The following is an 11,020-nucleotide window of genomic DNA, read 5'->3' as shown; positions in this document are numbered from 1 at the left end:
AGCAGTCCATGCAGCATCTCGTGTTTTTCGGCCTCACTCGTCCATCCACATGACGCAAACCAGTAGGTCCCGGCCAACCTCTCGCCGTCCACAACAGGCAACCAACGATGGTGATCACAGGGGCGGAGATTGGGACGGCACAAACCCGAGAGGGGTAAGAGTTCGCTTCCCCGGATTCTCTCTGCGCTTGCTTATGGGGGTGGGAAGGAGGAGGAGGAGAAGGAACGTTGGTTGACCAGGATATTATACGCGAAGAGAGAACAGCCCCGAGGGCGAAGGATCGTGTTTGCTTGGACCGGGTTGGAGCGGGTTGTCTTTGGTGCGTGCATGATGTCACCAGGCGATGAAGTCTCCGAGCAAACCCCCCAGAGGAACCGCTTGAACCGATCAATGGCATTCTTGGTGTTCTTCAATGAGAACCATAAGTGATTTATCGTTCAACCATCTTTTGCGGAGTAAAATCTGAGCTGGGTATAGCTCAATGCCGCCCAACCAGCGCCCATGTTTCGACAAGCTCATGGCCGCACTCCCCCAACTTACATTCAATGCTACCGACACCATGTCACCGCCGAACCCCAAGGTAACATCAACGCGGGGAAGCAGCAAGCAAAGATCAAAGGAGTCGGAACCTTGATCAAACTCCATTTCATTGACATCAATTGCATTAGAGTCACAAGGTGCCTCGTGGTCTATGCGACAGGCTCTTCAAAAGTGCCTTTACACTCCATTCCAAACACCTCGAGGCAAGTCTCCGAGGCAAACCAACAAGACTGCTCTTTCTATTCCAGGCCCCTTGCCTCCTTCGTATGCGCTCCAATGATGTGCTTAGCAAAGTAACAGAGGAGTTCATCTCCACACGCTTTCTTACCCAAAGCATCAACCACATCATGCTACGCACGACGCCGTTATGTACCCTAGAGCTCACAACATGGAGTCCGCATCAGCCCATCCACTTCACGTTGCTTTGCTACCCACGGCTACCCCTTGATGTAGCACCAATAACACTGGTTTGTCCAATTCCGAATTCTTTAGAAATCAGCGTTGACTCTTAAACCGCTGCTTGTATTTGCACTACAACCTTCTCCGTTATCGTGTCAGATTGCTTTCCCTCCAGCGCAGTAGGAAATAGTCGATGAAAGAACAAAAAAAAGATAACAATAGTTCCGCACCCGGTGATTAATGCACCTCACATTCTACCACAGGTAAGAAATAGCACACCCCCAAACTAGTTTATGCTTTACTCTCCACAACATCAAGAAACAAACAGTGTCACCGAGGGGCATTAAGCGTCAATCAGGTTCTCCTCAGCCTGCTGCCTGTCGTTGGAGGCAACCTCCGCTCGCGCCTTGCCCTTCGCCTTGGCATCCTTCTGAGATCGCTGGTAGAACTCGTTGAGGATCTTGGCCGGGATACGGTTGAGCAGGTCCTTGGGGTAGATGCGGAGCAGGCTCCACGCCAGATCCAGAGACTCGTAGATCGATCGAGACTCGTACGCGCCCTGGCTGATGAACTGGCGCTCGAACTTGTCCAAGAACTCGAGCGACAGCTTGTCTTCGGATGACAGGGCCTCCTCACCGACGACAGCCTTCATGGCGGCGGCGTCACGGCCAATGGCGTACTTGGCGTACAGCTGGTTGGACACGTCACCGTGGTCCTTGCGAGTCATTCCCTCACCAATGGCAGACTTCATCAAACGCGACAGCGACGGCAGCACGTTGATCGGGGGGTAGATGCCACGGTTGTACAGAGGTCGGTCGACGAAGATCTGTCCCTCGGTAATGTATCCAGTCAAGTCGGGGATGGGGTGGGTGATGTCGTCGTTGGGCATGGTTAAAATGGGGATCTGGGTGATGGAGCCGTTTCGCCCCGTCACACGACCAGCTCGCTCGTAGATGGTCGACAAATCGGTATACATGTAACCGGGGAAACCACGACGACCGGGCACTTCTTCTCGAGCGGCGGAGACCTCACGAAGGGCATCGCAGTAGGCCGACAGATCGGTCAAGATGACCAGGACGTGCTTCTCGAGCTGGTAGGCGTAGTACTCGGCGGTGGTAAGGGCAAGACGAGGAGTAATGATACGCTCGATGCTGTTTGCAGTGTCAGCTATCAGTCTGGCCATGTTGTTGGTTAACGGAGGGTATCTCTTACGTAGGGTCGTTGGCCAGGTTGAGGAACAGCGTGGTTCGCTCCAAGCTGCCGTTCTCTTCAAAGTCGCGCGTGAAGAATCGAGCAGTCTCCAAGTTGACACCCATGGCACCGAACACAATGGAGAAGTTCTCCTCATGCCCGTCGTGGACACCCTTGTTGGTGACTCCGTGCTGCTTGACCAAGCCAGCCTGTCGGCAGATCTGAGCGGCGATTTCGTTGTGCGGCAGACCAGAGGCGGAGAAGATGGGGATCTTTTGACCTCGAGCGATCGAATTCATCGTGTCGATGGCCGAGATACCGGTCGCAATCATTTCCTCGGGGTATTCCTGAGGCATGTCAGTTAACGCGACACCCCAAACGAAGACAAAACACCAATATAATGGCACTTACTCGGGAGAAAGGGTTAATGGGACTGCCGTTGATGTCGAGGTACTCTTCCGGCAGCACCTTGGGGCCCTTGTCGATGGCACGTCCAGAACCATCAAAGATACGGCCCAGCATGTCCTCCGAGACACCGAGCTTGAGGTTCTGGCCGGTGAACTTGACACGAGTCTAGATGTGCATGCCTTTTTAGCCAACAGCCCTCCAGCAACTGGTCACTCGGCCGACGTACCTTCTTCACATCGATACCGGGAGTGCCCTCGAAGACCTGGACGACAGCTCGGTCACCTGTTTCCCCCCATAGTCAGAACTCGCATTCCACAAAGGCATTGACAGCGCAATGCCCAAGTATAAGTGTCTTATTGCAGAAGGATATTCACCCACCTCGAGCTTCCAGAACCTGTCCGTTTCTCTCCGTACCGTCGGGCAGCGTAAGCGTGACGATCTCATTGTATCGCGGGAATTTGACCTGTGCCGCAATCCATCGTCAGCATCGTATAAACCCCATCTTGTTCCATTTTCCCGCCGCGGCAGAAGAAATGCAAAGAGTAAGTCAGGGGGGAAGCGAATGGAGATGCCATACGTTCTCGACAATGACCAGCGGACCGTTGACACCGCTCACGGTGTTATACTGCAGTTGCGGCACAACCGAGTAGGATGACGAATTGCGTGGGTCCGCCATTGCTGCGAATCTCTCTGATGTGTCTTCTGCGTTTCGTCGTATGCGTAGTAGCTCGAGGCTTCCCCTGTGAAGCTGTATCTGCCTGATCCCAGGTCGGCTTTGCTGTTATTCGGTCACGGCGCAGCAGTCAAGTAGCCACGAACTCCGGGTCGAAGGGGGGTCGATAGAGCGTTTGTCGAGGGTTGGCGGATATGGCGAGCAAAGGCGTGAATTACAGGAGCGGACGATAGACAGTCGGACGGAGGTAAAAGAAGCCGCACCGAGCTCGGGAATGAGGGTGCCTCGCAAAAAAGAGCTGGAGCTGGTTGGAGGTTTGGAGGTCGGAGAGACGAGCGACGAGCGACGACAGAGAGAGAGAGAGGCTACTTGGAAGCGAAACAGCTCAACGCAAGAGTGGAGTCGAGAGGCGACCCGGACGCCGCTCAGTGCCCAGGTGCCTTTGGGCTGTTTGCTATAGCGGGCTTTTAGCGGTTCTGTTTGGGGCTGGGGGGGCGCTGAAGGCCTACCTGGCAGTGGAGGTTCTTAGTGCTTCTGGTTATCGCTGCGCAGAAAAATAGACCCCACGCCGAGGGCCTTTTTGGGCTGGCTGGGGGCCTGGAGTCAAGATTTGGACAGCGAGAAGACGACGCAAGGCCGTGACATCACATGACTGCTAGCGGCAGATGCTTCCACTGCACTGACATTCCTGGCACTTTCGAAGGGAAGCTACCCCTCCAAAAGCAGCAGCTGTGTTGATACTAACGACATGTACGGGGGGAAAGCTCGGCAATCTGTTGGAGGTGACCACCTCATCTAATACAACGACACAACTGTTTGATTCGGATTCTTCCACAGAAGCAAATGATTTTGACATTATTCGCAAGAGCTGCTCCAGATGCAAAGCCCTTGCTTCAATTGACCATATCGAACAAGATCTAGACCTAGAAAATAGCACATGAGGTCCAAAGGTAGATGGCAACGTGGTTCGGTCGCGGGGGTTGACGGTTCATGATAAAGCTTCCTTCACGTCACATACACAAGCAAGAAGACTTGTATATAACAAGAATCATAGCTCGACTTGAGAGACACAATGGCTCATTCAGGCTTCTTGTCGAATGTAGATCTTACTTACTCATACAGATCAGCAACCTCCCCATACGCATCCAAAGACCCTCATCCCATCCTCATCACCGCCATCTACGCCTGTCCCGTCGCAGCAGCAGCCTCGGCGCTCTTCCTCGCCCTCGCCCCCAGCACCGCCTTTCCCACCGAGCTGTCATTCGCCTTACCCAGCTCCTGCGTGATCCAGGCCCCAATGTCCGCCACGGCATCCAGGTCAACGCCCGTCTCCATCCCCAGCGTCTCCATAAAGTACACCACGTTCTCCGTCGCCACGTTGCCCGTCGCCCCAGGGCTGTACGGACACCCGCCCAGCCCGCCGACGCTGCTGTCAAAGATGCGAATCCCGTGCTCCAGCGACACCGCCGTGTTCACCAGCGCCTGCCCGTACGTGTCGTGGAAGTGCATCGCAATGTCCTCGTTGCGGATCCCCGCCGCGCTCATGCACCGCAGCAGCGCGCCCGTCCGCGGCGCCGTCCCCATGCCCGTCGTGTCCCCCAGCGAGATCTCGTCCGCCCCGGCCTCGAGCAGGTCCGTCGCGATCTCGGCCACCTTGTGCGGGTCCACGTCGAAGCCCTCAAACGGACAGCCCAGCACGACCGAGACGTACGCCCGCACGCGCAGGCCAAGCGCCTTGGACTCCTGGATGACGGCCTTGAAGCGCTCCAGCGACGTCTTGATGTCGCAGTTGAGGTTCTTCTGCGAGAAGCTCTCCGTGGCGGCCGCGAAGACGGCCACCTCGATCCCGGGCTTCTTGTCGTCGGGCTCCAGCTGCGTGGAGAACCGGCCCGGGTTCTGTTTCAGCAGCGCTGCTGCGTTCTGTAGGCCCTTTGTATTCGGTGCGAGGAACGAGTAGGTGACGGGGACGGGGGCGGCAATGGGCTTCTGTAGGATGTGCTCCATGATTTCGCTCGAATTGGCCATCTGCGTCAATCACCATCAGCCATCCTTCCTCTCCCTCTCTCTCTCTCCGTGTAGATTCGTAGCTCGAGCAAGTGTCACACCCCTTACCTGAGGCACCCATTTCGGCGCAACAAACGACCCAGCCTCAATCGTCGTCAGCCCCGTCCTGGCCAGCCGCTCAATCAGCTCAATCTTGGTCGCCAGCGGAATCGCCTTCTTCTCGTTCTGCAGCCCATCCCGCGGCCCGACCTCGACAATCTTGACCCTGTTGTCGGATGACGCCTGCGCGCGGCCGGCCGTTGCGAAGCCTCGGCGCACCAGCAGCGGCGACGACCGCCTGCACGCGCGACACAGGGACGAGCGGAGCAGAGACATGGCGTTGTCAATGAGTGAATCGAATGCGAAATGACTGCAATTTCTGGTAGAAGCAGAGGGTTGGCAACGGAAAAGGCCGTAAGATATCCTAGCACAAGGTGCTAAGCAGTGTCTAGAAGGTAATGGAATGGATGGATGGATGGAATAGATGGGCAGTTGTGCCTTTTGCCCAGCAAGTTCCCCAGAGTTCAAGTTAAAGAGCGCGGTCGCTTGGCGCATAGTATCGGCCCATGGCACCACCTCTTGACGGCTATTGCAAGCCACGCCCGTCCGTTTAACCCGGGGCTGGCCTCCGCATTCCTCGGCCTTAAAAAAAGGAGCTTCGACTTGTCACCATCGTCGGGCCGCCAACTACCGCAGCAGGCAGCCATCGTTTTTGATGTACGACGCACACGTCATATCAAGGATGAAGAACCAAAATAGTAGGCCGTCAACACCGTACCTTTACTCTGAATGAACTTTGGGCAAGCCTCATCTGATGACGCCCATTCCGCTTCGCAAGCCGGCAGCACTTTGAAATGTGAGCACAAGGTAGGTTCTGCGAGTGACAGTCAATATTACGCGGCTTATACTGGTCGAATTACTGGTAGTTTGTTAAGGTAGTATCTCTTGTACACAACTGCTCGAATCAAACTTATAACAGCTTCTGTTGGCGTCTTCCCATTTACAGATTTGCTTTTAACATTAAAAAACTGAGGCTCGCGACCTAATAAAGAAAATACACCCCCGCCCAAGCGGACACGGGGGTGGGATTAGGTGGTACCGGTTTTCACAGTCCATACCCTCGATATCCATGACTCCAACAGCAAAGAAAACAGCTTAGTACTCGGCCTCCATCTCCTCGTTGTCGATAGAGTCGGCAGCAACCTCCTCGTAATCGCGCTCCAGGGCAGCAAGATCCTCACGGGCCTCGGAGAATTCACCTTCCTCCATACCCTCACCAACGTACCAGTGGACGAAGGCACGCTTGGAGTGCATGAGGTCGAACTTGAGCGACAGGGAGGACCAGGCCTCGGCGATGGCGGTGGTGTTGGACAGCATGCAGCTACATCAGGTCAGCTTTTGCTCACAAACGCATCCTGATGGAAGGGATGTCGGGCGTAAACTTACACAGCGCGGTTGACCTTGGCGAGGTCGCCGTTGGGCACGTTCTCGGGAGCCTGGTAGCAGATACCCAGCTTGAAACCAGTAGGGCACCAGTCGACGAACTGGATGGTGCGCTTGGTCTTGAGGGTGGCGACGGCGTTGTGGGCGTCGTTGGGGACGACGTCACCACGGTACAGCAAGCAGGTGGCCATGTACTTGCCGTTGCGGGGGTCACACTTGACCATCTGGTTGTTGGGCTCGAAGCAGCTCATGGTCATCTCCTGGACGGAGTTGGCCTCGTGGGCAGCCTTGGCGGCCGAAATGACGGGGGCGTAGGCGACCAGAGGGAAGTGGATACGAGGGTAGGGCACCAGGTTGGTCTGGAACTCGTTCAGATCGACGTTGAGGGAACCATCGAAACGCAGGGAAGCGGTGATGGAAGAAACGACTGCGCAAGCGTATCGTCAGCACATGCACGTCACAGCTCCTGTACCTGTTTCAAGAAACACTTACCCTGAGCAATCAGGCGGTTGAGGTTCTCGTAGTTGGGGCGCTCGAGGCCGAGGTTGCGGCGGCAGATGTCGTAGATGGCCTCGTTGTCGACCATGAAGGAGCAGTCAGAGTGCTCCAGGGTGGTGTGGGTGGTCAGGATGGAGTTGTAGGGCTCGACGACGGAGGTGGCAGTCTGGGGAGCAGGGTAGACGCAGAACTCGAGCTTGCTCTTCTTGCCGTAGTCGACGGACAGACGCTCCATCAGGAGGGCACCGAAACCAGAACCGGTACCACCACCGAAGGAGTGGAAGACCAGGAAGCCCTGGAGACCGACGCAGTTGTCGGCAACACGGCGGATCTTGTCGAGCACGCCCTCAATCAGCTCCTTGCCGACGGTGTAGTGGCCACGGGCGTAGTTGTTGGAAGCATCCTCCTTGCCGGTGATCATCATCTCCGGGTGGAAAAGGTTGCGGTAAGGACCGGTTCGGACCTCGTCGACGACGTTGGGCTCCAAGTCGCAGTAGATGGCGCGGGGAACATACTTGCCCTGGCCTGTTTGATGTGCACATGGTTAGAGGCGACGCATCCCTCACACAGTGGTCGACGGAAAACACGACAAGAACAACGTACCAGTCTCGGAGAAGAAGGTGCTGAAGCCCTGGTCGGGATCCTGAGCCTTGCGCTCCTCAGTGAGGTAACCATCGGGCTGTGGAAGAGAAAAGACGATGTTAGCTTCGCGTTTCGTGGCGCGTGGGATCGGTAAACAATGGGCTCAAGCCACATGTTCGGGACGTGGTGGTGGTGGTGTACCTGGATACCGTGCTCGAGGCAGTAAAGCTAGAGATGGTGGAATACGTTAGCTCGGACGGTCAGAAAACAAACAGAAAAACAAAACGCTTCGCCAATGGCAGGATATCGACTCACCTCCCAGCAGGAATTGGCAATCTGGCAACCAGCCTGGCCGACTATCCTCCAAAAGTTAGCATCGTCAACTCGTCGTCTTGGGCGCCCATGATGCGGTGAAGGGACGCGTTTGGTGGGGAGATTTGAGAGGGGGTCCTAAAGGGGCTTCCTCTTTGTCGGGCGGGAGTCGAGTCGAGCTAGCACGCACCGTTGATGCTGATAACCTCACGCATGGTGAACGCTTTTCGTTTGTTTTATCTGAGGATGGGAGAGAAGAGTAGGAGTAGTGACTGCAGGACTGAGCTCGAGGAGCAAGAAGTGCAAGATTGAGCCCGGGGAAAAGAAGGAAAAAGGCTTTTATTGGGAAAAGGTGGTGGAAGGGACAGGAGGACGGCCAAGTTGCAGCTGGTTCGTCGGGAGAGGGTCGACGAGAGGTGGGGGGGAAATTTGGACGGACAGGGGGGGCTTGTGCTGCTGGCGAGGAAGAAGAGGGGAGGTTTNTGTCCTCGTCGACCTCATCCTGGATCCGTACATCTACAACGTCCTCCCCCAGTCGCTCGTCCCGACGGTATGCTATCTCGTCGTCGTCGGCGTCGCGTCGTGGTTTGTAGCGAGGTGGGCGGCGAGGGCCTTGACTGCGATTGCGGACTCTGATGACAAGGGGAAGAAGCAAAATTAGATGGGGGGGGGGGGGCAGAATTATTATGTACTAGCTGGTGGTGAGCATGATGAAGATGCATACATTTGCGTCACTATAATTTCACTGCTACGGTACGAGTTCTTTTACACATGCAAATATTCTGTTGTTGACCTGCTTGCTGCGTTGGCGTTGTTTTTCTTTGGTGCTGTCAACCGTGTCGTGTCGAATGGAGCTTGCCTGGAAGTTGCCGCTGCTCGTACCGGTACTGGCTGATACTTGTACCTTTGCTCCTTGGGGGATGCGCTGCATTTGACCTCCAGGGCTTGCAGCACCCAAGACCAAGCAACCGCTGCACTTCAATCCCATGACGCCCAAAAGGGGGCTGGATGGAGGGACAATTGTATCCTATACGGATACGTTGGCTGAGGCTGGGGACATCTGTACAGTACTGTACCTGCTGCACCTTCAAGTTGCGAATAGAATCGTTTCCCTTGACTGGAAGATCATGACTTGCCATTTTCCACAGGCAAGCTCCTAAACATCGCCACCACCGTCTTCTTCTGCATCTCCAAGTTCTTCGCTCCCTCTGTCCCCTGATCGCGTTCATTTCGCCATCAACCAGCAACACAAGCGCCACCGTGGCCAGGTGGCCACGAGCTATCGGGAGTACTTCTCGCGTACCTGTACCGGCGAGCACTCCACCCCCCTTCAAGAGCTGTCCCGAACAAGGGGACCGCGCTGAGCACCGCTATCGCCTCATAATTACCAAGCAACTGACGGCCATGCATGTCTGCCTCCAACCACGCCAAGAGGCAAAATGTAGAGGAAAAAGAAAAAGTAAATACGGGCTGAAGAGCATCAACGAGCCGGAGAAAATACAAAGCCGGAGTCAGCCGTTATCCCTTTGGCATAAGAGATGAAACAAGACGCGCAACATGTGGCCTTCTAACGATATCGGCCTGTCTGGTTGGCTGGCATCTTTATATTTGGGCTTTTTTTTCCCACCTCAAAGGCTAACGCCAGCTTTCCCCCATCTCGCACCGTAGCAACTTTCAAACAGCCATATCAGATCATCATCATCTCAAGGGATGCTCAGGTGAACTGGTCAGAGACAGCAACATGTACGATAGTAATACTTCAACACAAGTGCCACTCCGGTGATGCCACCTCCCGCCCGCTTCCCCGACCGCCGGTTCCCCCCCTAGCCGCCCCCCTTTATCACTTCGTACTGTACCTGTGCCCATGCTCACGATTTAGGCCAAATCAAGACCCTCATCAGACAGGGTCCTCCTCTCCACGGGAATCAATGGCTCGCCCAGGCTTGCCAGCAAAGCTCTCTCTCTCTCCCCACTCACCTTTTCTCAATGCTGGCACACGCGAAAACGGACGGCCGGGACAGGGCGGGCATCTCCATAATGTCATTGCAATTAGCCTCCTGACGTCCCGGCGATCGCGTTTTTTACGATTGTTTATCACTCCGGATATTGATTGTATGCGTGCATACAATGGCCCAGCATCTGGACCTTACTAATAGACTTCGTACCCGTATCCGCCACCAGTCTCGGGGGAAGCCACATGGTAGAGAAGCCCAAGGGACAAACGATGGGCATGGTAAGACTTCTAGAAGCGCCCTGGAACGACAAAGTATCTGACGATCAAGCCGGATAAGATCGTGGAGAATACTTATTTTCAACATGCACCCTGTATTGATGACCGGGAACCTAAGCTGATTGCTCCCATGGCTTGATGAGTACAGTAGTGGCAGAAAAGGGGCGGCAGATTCTACTTTTACTGCGGGTGATAACTTGACAAAAAGCTGTCAAGCCTTAATCATGAGTCTATGCTTCGTTAAAATAATAAGCTGGATGCGTCGTGATATCTATTACTCCGACCGAACAGCCTCATATCGAATCTTAGGCAATTGATCGTTACCAATATAGAGGTAGTCTACCTAGTAGCTGGAGTCGTGATACGAAGCAACTCCCGTCTTTTCAAGTTTGGGTACGTACCGAGCCCGGAAGTGCAAACAGCCAATCATAAGCGCGCAAAGCCGCTACCTACCTAAGGTACTTTCCACATCTCAACCTCTCCTTCATGTGCTTAAGCCAGCCTCGCCATACTTCATGCTTCATTGCCAATATCACCACTTCATCTCCAATTAAATCTCAACATCACTCTCGTCACCCTATACATACAACCGACTTCGCACAGAAGCCATCGGTCCTTCAGTCAACCGGTTTCACAAGCAAACCCACATTCACCACACCCCATCAAAAGGCCAAAACCCATACAACAACCCATATCACACA

The 11,020-nt window shown here is 54.8% G+C and overlaps 2 protein-coding genes across 2 annotated transcripts; both read right to left on the bottom strand.

The window, feature by feature from the left end:
* Window positions 1-1,282: 1,282 nt before the first annotated feature.
* CCMA1212_001959 (uncharacterized protein) lies at window positions 1,283-5,989 on the bottom strand (the record flags this gene model as incomplete). Its single annotated transcript, XM_073699364.1, has 9 exons — window positions 1,283-2,090; window positions 2,152-2,477; window positions 2,542-2,703; window positions 2,765-2,820; window positions 2,917-3,001; window positions 3,116-3,265; window positions 4,463-5,236; window positions 5,324-5,624; window positions 5,985-5,989. 9 exons carry the CDS (start codon window positions 5,987-5,989, stop codon window positions 1,283-1,285), a joined length of 2,667 nt encoding a protein of 888 aa, XP_073562476.1.
* A 420-nt stretch (window positions 5,990-6,409) lies between these two features.
* CCMA1212_001958 (Tubulin alpha chain) lies at window positions 6,410-8,304 on the bottom strand (the record flags this gene model as incomplete). The annotated part of the gene is made up of 7 exons (XM_073699363.1): window positions 6,410-6,635; window positions 6,701-7,124; window positions 7,190-7,720; window positions 7,799-7,874; window positions 7,979-8,005; window positions 8,093-8,133; window positions 8,280-8,304. The coding sequence occupies 7 exons, from the start codon at window positions 8,302-8,304 to the stop codon at window positions 6,410-6,412; spliced, it is 1,350 nt and encodes a 449-aa protein (XP_073562477.1).
* Window positions 8,305-11,020: the final 2,716 nt, after the last annotated feature.

This window comes from Trichoderma ghanense, assembly GCF_004382785.1.
Source record: "Trichoderma ghanense strain CCMA-1212 chromosome Unknown scaffold_1, whole genome shotgun sequence".
NCBI classification, from domain to species: Eukaryota; Fungi; Ascomycota; class Sordariomycetes; order Hypocreales; family Hypocreaceae; genus Trichoderma; species Trichoderma ghanense.
This window is presented reverse-complemented; position numbering and strand designations above follow the sequence as displayed.